Source organism: Podarcis muralis, chromosome 2 (assembly GCF_964188315.1).
Source record: "Podarcis muralis chromosome 2, rPodMur119.hap1.1, whole genome shotgun sequence".
In the NCBI taxonomy this organism is placed as follows: domain Eukaryota; kingdom Metazoa; phylum Chordata; class Lepidosauria; order Squamata; family Lacertidae; genus Podarcis; species Podarcis muralis.
In genome coordinates, this window is record NC_135656.1 from 116,705,511 (window position 1) to 116,726,185 (window position 20,675).

Consider the following 20,675-nt stretch of genomic DNA (forward strand, 5'->3'; position numbering starts at 1 on the left):
AACCTTAAAGAGGTTTATGAAAAGAATAAAGTTAAACACAACTATTTAAAACATTACATTTAAAAAAAAAGAATCAGTGAGAAACTAAAAAGCAAGTTAAAATACACATCCTTGTTCTACGAATCTGGATAGGGTTTCTAAAAGGGATTTATTTGTACTGTATACTAATAGTAGCACTTTGAACTTGGCCCAGTAGCAAATCAGCAACAAGCATAGATCTCCGAGTATATGCTGACAATGCCTCCGCCCTGTCAGCAATCGTGCTGCAGCATCCGGCACCAACTGCAACTACTGGATCAAGCCCGAGGGAAGCCCCAAATTTCACATTCCAAAGCAGACAATGGACAGCACCAATTACAATAAATCAGAAAATCATGGGAGGAAACTTAACATTCCTGCTCAAACAGAAAGGCCTTCGTCAAAAACACCTGAAATTTCAACAGGGAGAGAGGGGTCTTCCTAAACTCAGCTGGGAGGGTGTGCCACAGAATTGGACCCACAAATCTAGGGGATGTGAGCTGTACATCTGGGCAGGGAAGAACCACTAAGGGAGACTCCCCTACAGATCTTGGAGACCAGGCAGGAATATCAAGGATTAGGCAGTCTTTTGAGTTATCTTGGCCCCAAGCTGCTAAGGGCCTTTTAAATTATTATGTGGATCTTGAACTGAGCCCAGTAGCATCCAAGCAGCCAGCCTAAGCTTTTGAGAGCCGTAGTTACATGCTGGCAGAAGTGTGTCCTCACCTGCAGTCTATGGCTAGTCAACAGAGTTTTGCACCAGCTCGACTGCCTCATAGGGGCAAGACCCACTGAGAAGAGTTGTTGTGCTCATTGGGCCGGGCACTCCTGAGCAGACCTTGTTAATCCTAATAAAGTTTTGGCTTACCCTGTGTGACTTGGTGCCGGCTGGCTCCCAACAGATGCACTTTGGTAAAAGATTTACTTTCCCCACCACCACCCCATACAGCTGTCGCATTGCAGAAAAGGGAGATTTTACTCAACTATTAATGTTTGCACAGGGGGTGGGAAGCTAGAAAAGTGCTTGTGAAAATAAATTTTTAAAATCAAATGCTGTCTGTTTCTTCCTCTTTTTCGATGCCTTCTATATACAGTCATACCTCAGGTTGCGAACAGGATCCGTGTGGGAGGCACGTTTGCAACCTGCAGCGTTCGCAACCCGCAGTGCCACATCTGCGCATGCGTGTGACGTGATTCGGCATTTCTGTGCATGTGTGAGCGCCGAAACCTGGAAGTAACGCATTCTGATACTTCCGGGTTCAGCGCGGTCCGCAACCCAAAAACACGCAACCCGCAGCGTTCGCAGCCCAAGGTATGACTGTATGTATATATACTCCCATTCTCAGTTGACAAGCGTCCTTCAGAGCTTGCTGAACTGCAACCACAATCATGGCCGCCCTTCGGCCACAATAGCTGGAGCTGAGGGGAGTTGGGGGCCTAATGAAATCTGGAGGGCCATGATGTTTCCTGCCCCTTTGGGAGGGCCATGACGTTCCTAGACCATTTGGGGGAAAGTCTTGGTGGACGGGGAAAAGCTCACCGCCCCCCAAAGGGTCTCAGGTGGACCATGAAGCTGAAATAACGGCGGAAACACAAAACAAACCATTACAAAAGGAAAAGATGAAGCACACCATCTTGAGGAAAACATTTTTATTTCTTTATAAACACTCAAACGGTGTAAGGAAAGGTGTAAGGAAAGGTATGGGGAGAAAAGATGGCCGCTCCCCACTGGGGACTTGGTGGACCCCCAACCTTTTAGGATGCAGAAGCCTCTGGGAAAGGAGGCTCCACTCTTAGGTGTCGCCAGACAATAGCCTTTCAAGAGAGCTCTCTTCCATGTTGTCTACCAGCCTTCCCCAACAGGGTGCCCTCCATATAATTTTGGCGACTTCTCCCCTCAGCCCCAGCCAACAGGAACTGTTCAAAGGCATCTAAGCAGCAGCCCTCATAGCACCTTACAGAATTCAATTCCAGGGAAGTTTAGTGTTGTGTGAAGAAGGGCTCCTTTTTTTGTGCCCTGAAGCCACATCCCCTGCCAATTTCACTGGGCTGAGTCCAGCTTTTCACGGCAAAGGGGGGGGGGAACCTTATTTACTCTTTCTACAGGCTTATACATCTCACGTCAATCGTTTAAAAACATTTAATAACCACCCTTCCTCCAAGAAAGCAACAGACCCAATTCACCAGCCTTGCCTTTCAGCCTCACAACCCTATGAGGACGGTTAAGCTCGCTGCATAAACCTGCAGATTTGAACCCAGAGCTCTTGTCTGTGGTGACAGAGAAGGCGCTTTGATTTTAGGCCACCAGTCCTGCCAGTGAGCTACCAGACCCACTTCAAGGTATACTGGGTCCTACTCTGAGTAAACCCACTTAATTATTTTTTAAGTCCATTGCTTTCAACAGATCTACTATGTTGGGCCCGGAAGACCTCTTATATATTGTGCCCTTACAATGATTTGTGCTTGTTATACATGATTGCATATACATGAGTGAGAGCTGGACCATAAAGAAGGCTGATCGCCGAAGAATTGATGCTTTTGAATTATGGTGCTGGAGGAGACTCTAGAGAGTCCCATGGACTGCAAGAAGATCAAACGCATCCATTCTTAAGGAAATCAGCCCTGAGTGCTCACTGGAAGGACAGATCGTGAAGCTGAGGCTCCACTACTTTGGCCACCTCATGAGAAGAAAAGACTCCCTGGAAAAGACCCTGATGCTGGGAAAGATGGAGGGCACAAGGAGAAGGGGACGACGAGATGGTTGGATGGTGTTCTCGAAGCTACCAGCATGAGTTTGACCAAACTGCGGGAGGCAGTGGAAGACAGGAGGGCCTGGCGTGCTCTGGTCCATGGGGTCACGAAGAGTCGGACACGACTAAACGACTAAACAACAACAATATACATGATTGCACTTTGCACCTGGAAAAGGCTTTTTTGGGGGTGGATATAGAGTGTTTTGTTTATAATGCCAAGGTTGCAGGTTCAATCCCCGTACGGGGCAGCTGCAAGGGGTTGGACTAGATGGTCCCCGAGGTCCCTTCCAACGCTACAGTTATAGGATCCTATATCCTGTAACTCTCTGCTGAAATCCTGCAACTTGTTTTGGTTCCACCACAGCATAAGAATGCCCCTCCAGACGGCAATTGTGCCATAACATCGGGAAGCATTGCAGAACAATTGATAACATAGAACGATGTGTGGAAGGTCCAGTATAATTTTTCCATTGCATGCTCTATTATTGCATCAATGTCATGCTGCAAACTATACCCACAAAAAAACCCACTGGTCTGGAGGTGTCTTGTGATTAGCATGCTCCCAAAAGGCATGTAGATCTCTCTCTCTCCCCCCCCCCCACTTCCTTCCTTAATCCTGTCCATCAGATGCATCAGATTTGTCCACAAGGTCAATCTTAAGCCAGGCATCAAGGGCGATGCTATCGCAGCTATGCCAACAATTGTTTATCCTCTGGACCACTGAGCAGAGGTATTAAATATTGCTTGAGAATAAACAATCTTGGTAAGCCAACTAAAATATTTTGTCTACACCAATAAGGCCAGAAGAACGATGTCAGAGACCACAAAAGCCCTTGAAGGGCTTTCCATCAGTGGCTTTTAGGGAGGTCTTCTGGGCTAAGAAGAAGAGGAGTTTGGATTTGATATCCCGCTATATCACTATCCATTCTTTCCCTTCCTCCCCCACAACAAACACTCTGTGAGGTGAGTGGGGCTGAGAGACTTCAGAGAAATGTGACTGGCCCAAGGTCACCCAGCAGCTGCATGTGGAGGAGCGGAGACGCGAACCCGCTTCCCCAGATTACGAGACTACCGCTCTTAACCACTACACCACACTGGCTTGTGATGTAATTCCAAGTGAGTAGACTTAAAACAAAACAAAACAAAACAACCTAATTATATTCTATTGGCTACTGGGTTTATTATTTTTTTAAGCACCACTGCACCACCCAATATGTACTTAATCTGTGATTTTTTTTTTATGTCTTTGGTTTTTCCAAAGGCCTAGAAGGGATTTATTCTATGTAGAACCCTTTTGACTGTTTTTAAAAAGTCAATTTATTGCTAATCCACAAGCAAAACTGTCCACGCTCTGCTGCCGAGAGTCAAGAAGAGCCAATGTGATTGTGTCAGCGTTGAACATGGCCAGTGAGATCAATGGCAGAGAGGTTGTTTAGTCGTTTAGTTGTGTCCGACTCTTCATGACCCCATGGACCAGAGCGCGCCAGGCACTCCGGTCTTCCACTGCCTCCTGCAGTTCTGCACTGGATCCCAGTTCCCAGTTAACCACTTCCTTGTTCCTGTGGGGCATTTTCCCAGTAACAATGAAGTGATTAAAAGGAGACAAACCTGCAAGTCTTAAGTGCTGTCAGGTTGACGATGGAGCCAATTTATTTTCTGTTGCTCTACAGCAGGTATGGAGAACCTTTGGCCCTCCAGATGTTGCATGGAAGCATGGCCAGGAACGATGGGATCTGTAGTCCAGCAACATAGGGAGGGGCAAAGGCTCCTCCATTTCTGCTCTAGGGGATAGCACCCAAACCAACAGCTTCAAATAAGAACAAAGAGAGATTTCGGCAAAACATTTGGAAGAACGTCCTGAAACGTAGCTCTTTGGGCTGTGGAAAGGTCGGTTCTCCTGTACCATGCCAGCTGGTCATGGTGGGAACAACTGTTTAGAAATCAAAGCCTGAGCTTTGATTTTCCTCTTCCTTCCCTGTCACCCTTTCCTCGTGCGTCGTGCTTTTTTTTAAGATTGTAAGCCTGCCGGGTCAGGATTGACTTTCTCTTTGTGTGTAAAGCCACTCCAGGAGCCTTTTTGGATGAAGAGCAGGCTCTGTATAAATAAATAAAAATAAATGGCTGTACTTCTAAAGGGTCTCTGGCAGGGGGAGGTCCTTCCCAATGATGTATGTAAGAATAAGAGACCCAGAGTGTAGTGTTTTGTTTACTTTAATAATATTTCAGTATTAATTGCATTTAACCTTTCCACAAATGATTCCTATGTGTATTTTGAGACTCGCAAGCCTTCTTTTTATTCTGCATTCCACCTCTATCTAACCCTGAAAGTGTTACAAATGGTCATTAAGGGTGTTCTAGTTAGCACCAGAGTGAAAATCCAAACTTCTCATTAAAACTTCCTAGGAGAAAGGAGAAGGAAGGGAAGTGAGATAAGGGAAAGAATGTCAACAGCCCAAGGAAGGCCTGGTTGCTAGAGAAACTGTGATAGGAGGACATTTGAGACCCATGGCCTGGGCACATTTGGGTCACTCCAAGGTGACTGCAGGGGTGAAGATACCGATATGGAGCCATGTGTGTTTTAGTTCTGATGTCCTGTAACCTTTCCTGATGTATGTAGAAGGATGTTTTTGTTTCAAGAATTTTTAGATGTTTTGTGGCTTTTCGTGTGCCGCCTATGAAACCCTTGTTCTGATGCTCCTTGCGCCAAACTTCTTCTTAGGTGGCAGTTCGGCTAGAACAACCACGTTAAGTTGAGCTCTGCCCTATGGCAATACAGTGGTACCTCTGGTTATATACTTAATTCGTTCCACAGGTCCGTTCTTAACCTGAAACTGTTCTTAACCTGAAGCACCACTTTAGCTAATGGGGCCTCCTGCTGCCGCCATGCCGCCGGAGCACAATTTCTGTTCTCATCCTGAAGCAAATTTCTTAACCCGAGGTGACATTTCTGGGTTAGCAGAGTCTGTAACCTGAAGCGTATGTAACCTGAAGGGTCTGTAACCCGAGGTACCGCTGTATCTATAATAATAAACGCCGGGCCCCTCCTGGATGCTGGACTTGGAATTAATTTCCTGGGTCCCATTTTTTATTTAAAAGGTGGTCCCTCACCTGCGTCATGAACAGAGCGGTGTGGAAGCAAATTTTTACCTTACCACACAGGTGGAGGTGCTAAGGGTTTTAGCTGGGAGCTTCTGCATGCAAAGCACGTACTCTAACCGCTGGTCCTACAGCCCTTCCTCTTTCTTGAAGAACGCGATGGGCCGTGAGACCCTTGTATGGGCAGCAGAGGCCGAGGAAGAGCCTGCAGCAAGCACAGAGCCAGTTGCAAGCTTCTCTGCAGCCGCCACAGGTGCTGAAATCGCTATGGGGAGACTCAGAACTGTGGCACCATCAGGGCTGGCAGTTGGGCCCTGCAGTCTGGAGCCTCACATAGCAGAATGAGCAGGAGGGATATCCAAACACAGCAGTGGCCAGCTTGCCACTTATGAAAGAAATACACATTCCCTCCAAAATGGATGTTCCCTGGACCACCCTTCTGCAGCGTGAACATTGTCCACAACCTAAACAGCCTAGGTGCACCACTGAGGAGGCAGGAACCAGGAGGGGCAGAATGGAGGTAGGAAGGTTCTGGCCCCTCCAGCCTCCGTTTTCTGCCTGGCTGGTTGTATTTTTGGCAGGCATTTGAGCTGCATTTGGCAGGCATTTGTGATCCCAGCCTACAGATATTCATGGCAGGTGGGCAAGGGGAGATTCGGCTTGCTCACCTGCTGGAGAGAGATGGCTGCTGGCCGTTAAGGGGCTCAGAAAGGAGAGGAAGAAGAGGAGAAGAAGAGTTTGGCTTTGATATCCCGCTTTATCCCTACCCAAAGGAGTCTCAAAGCAGCTAACAATCTCCTTTCCCTTCCTCCCCCACAACAAACACTCTGTGAGGTGAGTGAGGCTGAGAGACTTCAGAGAAGTGTGACTGGCCCAAGGTCACCCAGCAGCTGCATGTGGAGGAGCAGAGACACGAACCCGGTTCACCAGATTACGAGTCTACCGCTCTTAACCACTACACCACAAAGGAAGCACAGAAGTCCCTCCCTCCTCCTTCAAACCATTGAGAAATGCTGCTCTTGGCTAGAGCAAGCGGCTGGATTAGCAGACAGTGGAAAAAAGGAACAGAAAGCATGACGGAAGCAGGGCCGGCTCACCCATTGGGCTTGGTGAGGCAGTCGCCTCAAGCGGCAGGCCGGAGATAGGCTGAGAGAGGTGGCAGATCTGCCCCCTCCCCCAGAAGTGCGCCACTTGCTGCTTCCTGTTGTGTGACCTGGGAAGAGCGGGGCCACATCCTCTCCAGCATCGTATTCTCTCCCCTTTCAGCACACAGGGGTTTCCGTGGTCTGCCCCCCAGTCGCCTCAGGTGGCAGCAGAGCGCCATTTTCTGTTTTGCTTCAGGTGGCAACATGTCTTGGGCCAGCCCTAGATGGAAGGGAACACGGGGGAGGGGAGGTAGGAAACTAGCACAAGGAAGGTGACAGAAGTGGGGAAGGAGTCTGGCCTGCCACCTCCCACAGCCTGTTTTGGACCAGCTCCCCTGTCAGGGACTGGATGGATGAAGAGCAGTGGAGGAAGCCCCCTGACCAAGAGTCCCCCCCCCTCCATGGAAAGTGCAGAGGGAGGGGATTTGGCTTCTGGTGATGGGAAACTGGCCACCATCCCAGAGAAGGGGACGAGATGGGAAATACCAGAGGCAAGGAGCTCAAGGGATAGTGAAGAGGCAAATCAGACAGGTGCTGCAGCACAGGGCAGGGACAGGAGCTAGACTTAAAAATAAACAAAATAAAGAATTGTCCAGTAGCACCTTATAGACAAACCAAGTTTGCTCTGATGTAAGAAGAAGAAGAAAAGGAGTTTGGATTTGATATCCCGCTTTATCACTACCCGAAGGAGTCTCAAAGCGGCCAACATTCTCCTTTCCCTTCCTTCCCCACAACAAACACTCTGTGAGGTGAGTGGGGCTGAGAGACTTCAAAGAAGTGTGACTGGCCCAACGTCACCTAGCAGCTGCATGTGGAGGAGCGGGGAAGCGAACCCGGTTCACCAGATTACGAGACTACCGCTCTTAAACACTACACCACACTGGCTCTCATAAGCTTTCATGTGCATGCACACTTCTTCAGATACAGTGGTACCTCTGGTTGCAAACGGGATCCATTCCGGAGCCCCGCTTGCAAGATGAGAAGAACGCAACCTGCGCATGCGCAGGTCACCATTTGCCGCTTCTGTGCATGTGCGTGATGTCATTTTGTGCTTCTGCGCATGAGTGAGCAGCGAAACCCGGAAGTAACCTTTTCCGGTACTTCCGGGTCACCACGGGACACAACCTGAAATTGTGTAACCTGAAGCAAACGTAACAAGAGGTATGACTGTACACTGAAAAAGAAGTCACCAGACCCTTATATATAGAGGGAGGGTGGGGTGGGGTATTTCTCAGAAGTGTGCATGCACACGAAAGCTTATACCAGAACAAACTTAGTTGGTCTATAAGGTGCTACTGGACAATTCTTTGTTTATTTTTATTTTGACTGCATCAAACCAACACGGCTACCTACCTGAATCAGACGTTAGACTTGGCAGTTCTCCCACAGAGCCACTCTTTACAGCTTCTCTGCTGACAGCTTGCAGGTCCCTCCCGCCCCAGAACAAGGCATTTATTGCATGTTGCCGAGCAGAGAGCCAGGCAGACACAGAGAGGGTCCCTTGGAGCTCACCGTAGGCAGAAGGAGGGGCCTGACACAGAGGCCCAAGGAGTGAAGGGGGAGCTACAGGCCAGTCCGGACAACTGCTTCATCAAGACAGGAGCAACCTTTAGAAGACTCCGTGTATTCTTTGTTTTGCTTTCCTTTTTCTCTGATCTGCAAACGACCTGCTCTCCTTGTCGGCTCCCAGACATCCCCTCTCTATCCGATCGATTGCTTTCGAAGGCAACAGAGGCTTTGGGGCACCTCTTTTTTGCCACGGCCCTCACAGAGATGCTCCTTTGTAGTCTTGCTATACAGTCTGTAACCAGTTTTTGTTTAGTACAAACAAAACAACCCCCCAGTCCCCCCCCCCAAAAAAACCCACCCCACCCACAGCCCGCCGACCTCTCAGTGGTGGTGCTTGATGAAGTTGGAGTTGTCGCTGAAGCGCTTGCCGCAGATAGAGCACTCGTAGGGCTTCTCTCCCGTGTGGATCCTCTTGTGGACGATGAAGTTGGAGTAGTCGTTGAAGCGCTTCCCGCAATCGGGGCACTTGTAGGGCTTCTCGCCCGTGTGGATCCTCTTGTGGCGGATGAGGCTGGAGCCCGTGTTGAAGCCCTTCCCACAGTAGGAGCACTTGTAGGGCTTCTCCCCGGTGTGCACCCGCTGGTGGATGAGGAAGGCGGCCCGGCTGACGAAGCTCTTCCCACACTCGGAGCAGTTGTACCACCTCTCCCCCGAGTGGATCCTCTCGTGCGCGATCAAGTTGGAGCGCCGCCGGAAGACCTTCCCGCACACATGGCAGGCGTTGTCCCTCTCGCCGGGGAAGAGGAGGGTCCCCGGCTGCATGGCGCTCTCGTCCAAGTCCTCGTACGTCCCCTGGGAGTTGATGAACTTCCCTGCTTCCCGCTCCAGGCAGTTCCCGCCGTACAGCATCTCGGAAGCTTCCCCTGGACCGGGGCAGTGGGGAACGGTCTGTTCGACCCTTCCAGACAACATCCAACGTGGCTCCAGCTCTCCGGAAGCTTCCGGGTCATTGTTCTCCGGGCTGCACAACTTCTCGTCGCCTGCTAGAAAGGGCAAAGGAATGGCGTTCATTAAGGACAGGGGTGAGGAACTGCCTGTAGCCCTACAAATGGTCATAGAGACAAAGAATCGTAGGAGCTGGAAGGGACCACGTGGGGCATCTAGTCCAACCCCCTGCAATGCAATAATCATTTGCCCAATGTGGGGCTTGAACCCATGACCGTGAGATAAAGAGTCTGTCAAACACCAACTCCCATCAGCCCCAGTGTGGGCAGTGGCTCTAGGATGAAGTCCTTTTCATATGAAAATAATAATGTCATACCTCGGGTTGAAGTAGCTTTGGGTTACGCATTTTCGGGTTCTGCTCCGCAGTGACCCGGAAGTAACGGAGCGCGTTACGTCCGGCTTTCGCCACTCGCGCATGCGCAGACGCTCAAAATGACGTCACGTGCATGCGCGGAAGCGGCAAATTGCGACCTGCGGACGTGGGTTGCATTTGCTTCAGGTTGTGAATGGGGCTCCAGAACGGATCCCGTTTGCATCCAGAGGTACCACTGTAATAATAAATCCCCACACATAGAAGAGTAGCACACAGGGATATGGGCTCAATAGCCTAGATTTCTCCCTGCCATGCTGCTGTTCTGAGTACTAAGATTTGGGGTGGGGAGTTGTATCAAGGAGCTTTCAATTTTGCAAGGAAGAATGTTTGACCGTGGAATGGGCTCCCTTGGGGGACGATGGAACCTCCACCACTGGAGGTTTTTAAACAGAGGTTGGCTGGTCCTCTGTTCGAGGATTCTTCAGCTGTGATTCCTGCAATCCAAGGTTGGGCTGGATGACCCTTGGCGGCCCTTTCCAAGCCTAAAACTTTATGATTCCAAGCTTCCCTCTGCCGCATTCCATACACACACAAACAAACATATAAGCACAGTCAGAAGTGGCACATGCCAGCATCAGACTGCCCTTCTTCCCTACTCACGAAAAAACAAGGACAGCATTGAGCTATCAGGCTTGGCAGGACGTCTCCCAAAGGCCACAAGGGGGAAGAATCAGAGCAGGAGCACATACTGGGCACAAGGGGGGTTTCAGAAGGAGGCGTGAGGGCTCTGACAGGGCGCTAGGGTCTTCCTGCCTCCTTTCCAAAGCCCAGTTAGTGCTTTCCCAGCTTTTGGCCTCGCACAGGGCACCATAGTACCCAAATAAGAGCCAAAGGTCCCAAATTCAATCCCCAGCATTTCCAGGTAGGGCTGGAAGAGTTTTCCCTGCCCACCGAGCCACTGGCCATCAATGTCGACAATTCTGAGCCAGGAAGACCGATGGAGCCTCCTGCCTCCCATGTCCCCAGTCACTGGGGTGCAAAGGAGGCCGTGACGATGCTCAGCTGGCCACCGAGCAACCACGACCCCTCAGAGATCCTTACGTAGCAAGGGGGCGTCTCCTTCGCTTTCCTCCTTCATCCCTCCAAGCAGCGGCCTCTGCCAGGTGTTCAGAGGAGCCTTCTCCGCAGAGTCTTCCTCCGCAAACAGGCGGATTGCCTGAAAACAGGGAAGAGGATCTCGTTCAAGGGGGCAGGAACAGTGGATGGATTCTCCCCCCCCCCCCCGCCGACTACCTTGCCAGCAGCGCATCCGCAAAGGAGGAATCATGGTTGCAGGGGTTCAGGTGCTACTGAACTCTCAAGCTGGATTACTGCAGCACATTCCCCATGGGGCTGCCCTAGTGTTGGAGCAAATGCTTATCCAAACAAGGAACTAATCTACATTGGTGCCAGGGGTAGATCTGGATGGGAAGATTGGGGAATGCAATCGCAGGGAGAGCAACTCCTAACAAAAAAGGAAGGGGAATATCCCTGCCCCCCATTCCCAGCGTTTCCAGAAGCAGAGAAACAGGCAGAGACAGAAGCTGTGGAGTTGAGGGAGGAGCTACCCAGCTTTGAGATAGTAGCTAAGCAACCAGAAGGGAGGGAGCAGCTGGGCGATACATCAATTGAGAGTGGGGGGAGCTCCCTCCCTCCCCCCGAACTCAGAAGCCTGAGCGAGTCAGAGAACAAAGGAGGGACATCCCGTTTGTGCCCTTCTTGCTGCGGAAGTGGGGAGGAGTCAGAGTAGGCAACTGCTATCCTTGCAGAGAGTTGCCACTCTGTGCTTGCAACATGATACTTCAATAAAAAGACTATCAATCTACCAAATGCTCATTAATTCTTATCGGTGAGTTACCAAGAAGGGAGAAGGGAACTCCCGTACTTGGCAACTGGTGAGTTATAACGTTAAACGAGTGTTATAAAAATGTGACACCAGAGCAGTGATCTGTCACCAATGGGAAATTGCATTGGGATAGAGAGAGCGAGTGGAGTTTTTAATAATAATAATAATAATAATAATAATAATAATAATAATAATAGCAGCAGCATTTTCCAGATCAGTGTAGCTAAGGAGTGCTTTCAAGCAAAAGGTCAGGCCGGCAACCCACTAGATGCCTAGATGGAGTAATGGCAAAACTAGCAGCCAAAATCAGCAGCATCTAGCCTGCTATTCTGGGCAGCCCTCAATAATTCAAGTGCATTGCTAAGGGAGGGGAAACCGAAGGAAAGAGGTTACAGCTCAAAGGGTAGAACATTTGCTCTCTGTGCAGACAGCCCCAGTTTTAAGCCCTAGAATCGAAGGAGGGCTGGCAGAGACCCCTGCCTGAAACCCTGGAGAGGCTCTGCTGTCAGCGTGGACAATGCGTAGCTAGAAAAACTAACGCCTGACTTGACGCAAGGCATATTTCATTTGAGTCTAAATCAGCACTTTATAATATCCAGAATCGCAAGTCTTCCTCCTCCTCTTGCCTTCGTTTTCCTCTTGAGTCTTCTTCGCTCCCCATCCCCCTTTAAACCCAAAGCTTGCCCCTCCCCTCTTCCCAAGAAACCTCCGGTCCCCAGTGCCCTCCCCACCTCCAGGGCCAGCCACACTCACCTGCTGCTCTCCCACCCGCCCCTCGTCCTCCCGCTGCCTCAGCAGGAAATCTTCCGCCAGGATCACCGCCTGGGTGCAGGTCTGGGGGCTGCAATCCCGGACCCAGCTCTGCATCTTCGTGGGCAGGATGGCCAGGAACTGCTCCAGGATGACCAGCTCCAGGATCTGCTCCTTGGTGTGCCTCTCCGGCTTCAGCCACTGGTGGCAAAGCCTCCGGAGGTGCCGGCAAGCTTCGCGGGGCCCTTCCGCTTCCTGGTAGCCAAACCGCCGGAAGAGGCGGCACTCTTCACGTGAGCTGGCAGCCTCCTGGGCCTTCCTGCAGTCCGACTTGTCTTTGGCCAGGAGGCCCCTCTCGGCCTGGGAGGCTCCTCCGCTCAGACCAGGCAGGGTTTGGGAGTCTGGCTCCCACCTAGGCCGCCGGCTGGTGTCAGCCATCCTGTCAAAAGGGGTCAGGGAAGTCTGCGCACTGTTTCTCGGGAGCTGCGGGCTGCCCCCCACCGCATGGGGGGACTCCAAGGCCTTCAGGAACTCCTGCAGCTGAGATTCCCACCGCTGCTGCAGGCCTTTGCGGGGCTCCCGGATCGCTTCCTCGGGGACAGTCCTTTCCCAGAAATCCCGGATGCTCTCCGCACGGATGACACAAGGGCCCCTCCCTCCGTCTTTCCCCGCCTCGGGCCCCGCGGGGCTCTGCTCTCCCACCCTCTTCTCTCGCTCGGCCTGCTGAAGACCTGGCGCCGACGTATCTCTGGACTCCGCAGCCATTTCCACCCCCACCCCACCCTCGGTCGATTCTGTCGGTCAGCCCTGGCAGCGCCACCAAGTCCTGAACCCTCAACGCAAGGAGGTTGTGTGCAGGGGGAAGCAAATGCCGAACAGGCCTGGACCCTGAAACAGAGAAAAACCAGAGGCCAGAATCAGAGAAAGCTTAGTCAAGGGCGGGCAGCCTTTTCTATCCAAAAGCCAGGTTCCCTCAGAGGTCATCCTTTGTGGTTTGCAGGTAGTCAGTGGTCAGAGCCAGGACTGATGATGGGCACAGCCAGAGGCAAATAATGTTATAGATCATTTAATTTGAAATAAAAACTGCCCAGCTTCCAATTCTTCCCATGGCCAGCTCAGATTAGAGTTCATAAAGCTACACAGGAGTAAGCTCCACTGGGTGTGCTGGGATTCTCAGAAAAGCATATCGATGCCTTTTTTTTTAAGTTCAACAGAAAAAAGCTACTGTTCTGGAGAATTTAAGAGCATAAGAAGAGTCCGGATCAGGCTGATGGCCCATCTACAGGTAAAACTCGAAAAATTAGAACATCGTGGAAAAGTTCATTTATTTCAGTAATTCAACTTAAAAGGTGAAACTAACGTATGAGATAGACTCATGACATGCAAAGCGAGGTATGCGTCCACTTCTCAGAGGTCCAATATTGCTCTGTTTGCAATCCTTGTTTTGCTGATTTCATTGAATATTCTAATTTTCTGACATGGTCAATTTGGGGTTTTCATCAGCTGTACGCCATGATCATCACAATGATAACAAATCAAGGCTTGACATATCTCGCTTTGCATGTCACGAGTCTATCTCATATATTAGTTTCACCTTTCAAGTTGAATTACTGAAATAAAGGAACTTTTCCACGATGTGCTAATTTTTCAAGTTTCACCTGCAGTCCAGCATCCTGTTCCCACAGTGGACAACCAGATACCTGTTTGAAACCTGCAAGCAAACACGACCCACTAGTAGTTTCAAGCAACTGACCGTGGAGGCAGACAATAGCCATCATGGCCAGTAGCCTTCTCCTCCATGTTTAGAGGCAATCAGTGTGGCCAAGGGTTTGGAAAATAAGTCCTAGGGAGAACCCTCGAAAGAGCTGATGTCAGAGCCACACCATCCATTTAAAGCACAGGGCTTCCCCCAAAGGATCCTGGGACCTGTAATTCTCCCCTCACAGCACTGCAATCCCCAGCACCCTAAATGAACTACAGTTCCCAGAATTCTTCCGCAGGGGGAGCCAGGAGCTTTAAATAGTGTGGTGTGCATCAGTTAGCCTTGAGAAAACAAGACACCTGGACTTCCGGTCGCGCCAGCGTTTAATGGCGGTCCTCTCTTCGAGCTCCGGAGGAGGACTGCTCCACGAGTTCGGGTCTGACCGCTACGGCGAGCGGGGGACCCTCAAAAATCACAGGCGCGGAAGCCTGTGAGCAAGGAGACTCGGTGGGCACCTTTGCGCCCCCCGTTACCGCAAAAGAGCCTTTTTAAAGGCTCCGGAGCGGCATCGGGAGTGAGCGCGGTGCTGAGAGTCGCTACCCAGCCCGTGGAGTGAAGCCGCATCGCCATGAACGGAGAGCGCCGATTCCTTCCTGAAAACTGAATTGGACCGTAACACCCGTGAGTAGGATTGAAAGATTGAATGGGACTTTTAAATTTTAAATTCGAAATTCGGCCGGAAACGGGAAAGGCATAAAATAAGGAAGTCTGCCTCCCCGGACTGCATGATCTCTAAAGCAACGAAAGTGCAAAGCTGCATTTGAAGGAAAAATAATTTTAAAACTGTCTAAGCCTGACATTTGACTTGAATTTCCCCCCAGTAGGCAGGAGCAGGGGGGGAAGAAAAGTGGACCTTTTTAACCTGCTTGAAAACAGTGAGGGAAAAAGTTTTCCGCTGCCTCAATCTCCTGGGACGGACTGTCAGAATAAGGCACTAGGAAAGTGAACTGTCATTTGAAACTGGATAGAAAGTTGGAACTTTATTTGATACAAAGTTTTGGAACTTTACTGAAACTATTTATCTGAAGTTCTGGCAGTGGAATCATATTGAAAAAGTGTTGCAGCAATTCTTATTGAGGACTTTTGGCTTCTTTGTTCTTTGTTTCTTTCACCTGGATACTTTGGACTGCTCCCTCTAGAGGGTTGAAGGGTAACAGTTGCAGATTAAAAGAAGAAGACAGTGGGATTTTCCATTAGTAAACTGCTCCTGTGGGAACGTCCTTGGGATATGAGTGGCCCAGCAGATGAGATAACAACTAGAGCCAAAGCAAAATTAGCACAAAGGAAAAGGGGCTCAATATCAAGTCCAACACCAGCAGGAGCAGCTGCACAGGAAAAAGTGCCAACTGCATCTATGGAATCAATGACACAGGCACTATTTAAAATAAATGAATCCCTAGAAGCCTTGACAAAGCAGAGTACAGAAAACTCTAAAAAATTGACAGATCTGACATCAAGGCTGGACTTGAATACTAAAAGTGTAACATCTAATACGGAATCTATAAATAAATTGATTGAGGAGAGTTCTGCAACTCGAAAGATTGCGGAAGATGCCAGAAATATTGCGGAAGAGACACAGGAAAAACTTGCACCGATCTCCAAAAAAGTGAATGAACATGATGCGGCCTTATCCTTGTTGGAACTACAGAGGAAGGAGAGAAATCTGAAACTGAGATTAGTCCCTGAGAGTGAAGGGGACAACCTTGTGGACTTTCTCACACAGGAGTTTTCGGAATTTTGGCAAGAAAATTTGGAGGAAGAAGAATTTAAGATAACAACAGCTTTCCGACTGGGCAGGAGACAAAATAGAAAGAGTCCAAGGGATTGCCTGATTACTCTAAGATCCAAAGAAGAAAGAGACAAAATATTAAACTTACATTATCAAAAAGCTTTGGAGATAGAAAATTCTCAAATACAAATTTTTAAAGACATCCCTAAATACATCTTGGAGGTGAGAGCCTTCTATAAAGATTTGGTCTACCTGCTGAAGAAAAACATTATACCTTTCAGGTGGGAGTTTCCACAAGGATTGTCCTTTAATTATAAAGGAAAGAAGGTCAAAATAAGAACAATTCAAGACAAAGAGCAGTTTCTGGAGAGAAATCAGGAGGATCTGCAGAAAGGAACGATAGATCCAACCTCAGAAGAAAAAGGATCGACAGACATCTTAAACCTAACATTTGGACTTAAACCACCGACTGAAGAGGAACAACAGCTTGGAGCAGTTGGAGGAACAGATACCTAACAACAAAATGTCTCTGCAATTCTTTAGCTGGAATTGTAACGGTTTGAACCTTCCCAGGAAAAGACGCCAGGTTTTTCATATTTTGAAAAGAGAACAATTGGACTTGATTTGCTTACAAGAAACCCATGTGACTAGGATACATAGAAAATTACTTGTAAATAAAAGATTAGGACAGGAATTTATTTCATCAGACAAAGTTAAGAAAAGAGGAGTGGTGATTTATGCAAAAGAAAAGTTGGCCCCAAAGATGATATTTACAGACGAACAAGGAAGATATTTGGCAATTGAAATACAAGTTCAAGGAGAAAAACTTTTGATAGTTGGAGTTTATGCACCAAATGAAGGGAAGGCGGAATTTTTTAAGAAGCTGCACGAGACTTTAACGGACTATCTTGACTATAATGTAGTAATGATGGGAGACATGAATGGTGTGGTCTCCACAAATATGGACAAGGCACAAAGACAGGTAATTTCCAAGGAAGGGAGATTACCAAAGACTTTCTTTGAAATGACTGAAAATATGGACTTGATTGACATCTGGAGAACAAGAAACCCTCTTGAGAGAGAGGGAACTTTTTTCTCTGAAGCAAAAATGACATGGACAAGGATTGACCAAATTTGGGTAACTAGTGGTATGGCGCCAAAGATAAAAAAAGTAGAAATCTGCCCAAAGACTTGCTCCGACCATAACGCTGTAAAGATGGAGATGAAATTAACAACAGCTGGATCCTTCAGATGGAGAATGAATGACACCCTCTTTAGAGATGAAGAGATTTACAAAAAGGCCCAAAAAACATTGAAAGACTATTTTGAGATAAATTTGAGAACAGAGGTGGAGAAAAGAACAATTTGGGACGCAAGCAAAGCCGTGATGCGAGGTTTCCTAATACAACAGAACTCTATAAAGAGGAAAAAACAAAATGAGAAGAAAGAAAAATTTTGGGGGAAAATGAAAGAAGGAGAAAAGAAATTGAGGTCTAAACCAAAGTCTCATGAGATTTTGAGACAAATTAAGTATTATCAGATGCAGTATATGGAACTGATGAATCAAGAGATAGAATGGAAAATTAAGCAAATGAGACAAAGGACATTTGAATCAGCAGACAAATGTGGGAAATTTCTATCATGGCAATTGAAAAAGAGGCAAAAACTGAATACAGTTACAAGCTTAGAGATGGATGGAAAGAACATTTATAAACCAAATGAGATAAGTAACTGTTTTCAAAGTTATTTCAGAAAATTATATGCACAAAGGCCAGTTAATGAAGAAGAAATAGAAAAATTCCTCAAGAAATATGGATTACAAAAAATATCAGAGCAAAGCAAAATGATTTTGAATGAGAAAATAACAGAACAAGAAATAGAGGGGGCCATTCAGAATATGCAATTGGGAAAATCTCCAGGACCAGATGGTTTGACTGCTAGATATTATAAAGCGTTGAAGGAATGGCTGGTACAACCATTGAAGGAGGTTTGCAATGAAATTTTGGAGGGGAAAAAGGCACCTGAATCGTGGAAAGAAGCTTTTATTTCACTTATACCGAAAACTGAGACTGAAAAGAACCAGGTTAAAAACTACCGCCCTATATCATTACTTAATGTGGATTACAAAATTTTTGCAGACATTTTGGCAAAAAGACTGAAGAGAGTGTTGGTAGGAGAGATTCATAAGGACCAGGCTGGCTTTCTTCCAGGGAGACATATGTCCGACAATGTGAGAAATATAATAGACATTTTGGAATTGTTAGAAGTGAACATCAATACGAAGGCTGTTTTAATCTTTGTGGACGCGGAGAAAGCCTTTGATAATATTTGCTGGAGTTTTATGAAGAAGAATCTCCAAGGGATGGGGGTAGGCCAAGGTTTTGAAAACGGTATAGGTGCAATATATTCTGAACAAAAAGCAAAGTTAATTGTAAACAATGTGGTTACGGAAGAAATACCTATAGAAAAAGGAACATGACAGGGATGCCCAATATCCCCTCTACTTTTTATTTCGGTCTTGGAGGTTTTGTTAAATATGATCAGAGGGGACCAGCTGGTTAAAGGAGTTCAGGTCGGAGCTAAACATTACAAATTGAGGGCATTCGCAGATGATTTAGTATTGACTTTGCAACAGCCAGACACTAGTACTAAAAGAGTTCTAGAATTAATTGAAATATTTGGTCAGGTAGCAGGATTTCAACTGAATAAGCAGAAAACTAAAGTTTTGGAGAAAAATCTAACAAATGTTGAAAAAGAGAGGTTTCAGAGTGAAACAGGTTTAGTGATAGCAAAAAAAGTGAAGTACCTGGGGGTAAATTTGACATCCAAGAATGTGAACTTATTTAAAGACAATTATGACAAATGCTGGACAGAAGTAAAGAAAGATTTAGAAATATGGTCAAGGTTGAGACTTTCCTTGTTAGGCCGAATTGCTGTCATCAAGATGAATGTATTGCCTAGAATGTTGCTTTTATTCCAGACACTGCAGATTGTGGACAAGATGGACTGTTTCAAGAAGTGGCAGAAAGACATATCTAAATTTGTCTGGCAGGGCAAAAAGCCCAGAATAAAATTTAAGATACTAACTGATGCAAAAGATAGAGGGGGGTTTGCCCTGCCGGACTTAAGATTGTACTATGAATCGGCAGCTTTCTGCTGGTTGAAAGACTGGCTACTTCTTGAGAACACGGATATTTTGGATTTGGAAGGGTTTGACAATAGATTTGGTTGGCATGCATATATATGGTATGACAAGGTAAAAATGCATAAAGGCTTTAAAAACCATATTGTTAGGAAAGCATTATATAACGTCTGGATACGGTATAAAGACTTATTGGAAAGTAAAACTCCCAGGTGGTTATCACCAATGGAAGCCAGGGAAGTGAAAAAACTCAATATGGGGTCTAAATGGCCAAAATATTGGGAAATTTTAGAGCAAGATGGTGAAAAAGTTAAACTACAGAGCTATGAGAAACTAAAGTCTAAACTACGAGATTGGCTTCATTACCTTCAGATAAATGAGGTATTTAAACAGGACAGGGAAATAGGCTTCCAGACGGAGAGGTCAAAACTAGAAACAGAACTGTTAGAACCCAATACTAAGAATTTGTCAAGAATGTATAATTTGCTGTTGAAATGGAATACACAGGATGAAACGGTGAAATCAGCCATGATCAAATGGGCACAAGACACCGGTCATGACATTATGTTTGCTGACTGGGAACAGTTATGGACCACCGGTGTTAAGTTCACGGCATGCAATGCCTTAAGAGAAAATATTATGAAAATGATTTACAGGTGGTACATGACCCCAGTCAAGCTTGCAAAAATCTATCATTTGCCCAATAACAAATGTTGGAAATGTAATGAGGCTGAAGGTACCTTTTACCACCTCTGGTGGACCTGCCCGAAGATTAAAGCCTTTTGGGAAATGATCTACAATGAAATTAAGAAAGTCCTTAAAAGGACCTTTCCTAAGAAACCTGAGGCTTTTCTCTTGGGCATGGTAGGCCAATTGGTGTTAAAGAAGGATAGGACGTTTTTTATGTATGCCACTACAGCAGCAAGGATTCTTTTAGCAAAGTATTGGAAGACACAAGAACTACCCATGCTGGAAGAATGGCAGACGAAGGTGATTGACTACATGGGACTGGCGGAGATGACTGGCAGAATCCGTGACCAGGGGAAAGAGACAGTGGAAGAAGACTGGAAGAAATTCAAAATATATCTTTAAAATTGTTGTAAAATTAAGGAGTGTTAAGATGTCAAGGAATTGGGAAATAGAGAATTGCAGCTGTAATCAATAAGTTAAAGAAGAACTCAAAAGAAATTGAATTGAATAATTAGTTAATTGGAGGAGTTGCTGAAGAAATGTAAAACAAGGATGCAGAAAAGGGGAGGTATGGGGAAGTCCGGGAAGTAAGGTGTATGAAAATAAGATTATGAAGTTATACATGTTTATATGTTTGTATGTCTGTGTATTGTGTATTGTTTGTTTTTATTTTGTGTTTGGAAAACCAATAAAAATTTATTTAAATAAAAAAAAAGAGAGAGAGAGAAAACAAGACACCCTCTTCAAACACCTGAGAAGCTGTCACATAGAAAAGGGGAGGACTAGATCTAATGGGATCAGGTTATAGGAGGGCTGATTGCAGCTGAAGGACAGGAAGAACTTCTTGATGGTAAGAGCAGTTGCACAATGGGACCAAT

General features: G+C 47.0%; 1 protein-coding gene across 2 annotated transcripts; it reads right to left on the bottom strand.

Moving 5' to 3' along the window:
- Positions 1-8,888: 8,888 nt before the first annotated feature.
- On the bottom strand, positions 8,889-13,472 carry LOC114592263 (uncharacterized). 2 transcript variants are annotated; one of them, XM_028720314.2, is made up of 3 exons: positions 12,478-13,472; positions 10,941-11,055; positions 8,889-9,561 (listed from the first exon to the last, which is right to left on the bottom strand). In XM_028720314.2, exons 1-3 carry the CDS (start codon positions 13,237-13,239, stop codon positions 8,903-8,905), a joined length of 1,536 nt encoding a protein of 511 aa, XP_028576147.2. In that variant the 5' UTR covers positions 13,240-13,472; the 3' UTR covers positions 8,889-8,902. The 2 variants fall into 2 exon arrangements, with proteins under 2 accessions (XP_028576147.2, XP_028576146.2); XM_028720313.2 differs by having other exon boundaries at positions 8,889-9,564; positions 12,478-13,464.
- Positions 13,473-20,675: the final 7,203 nt, after the last annotated feature.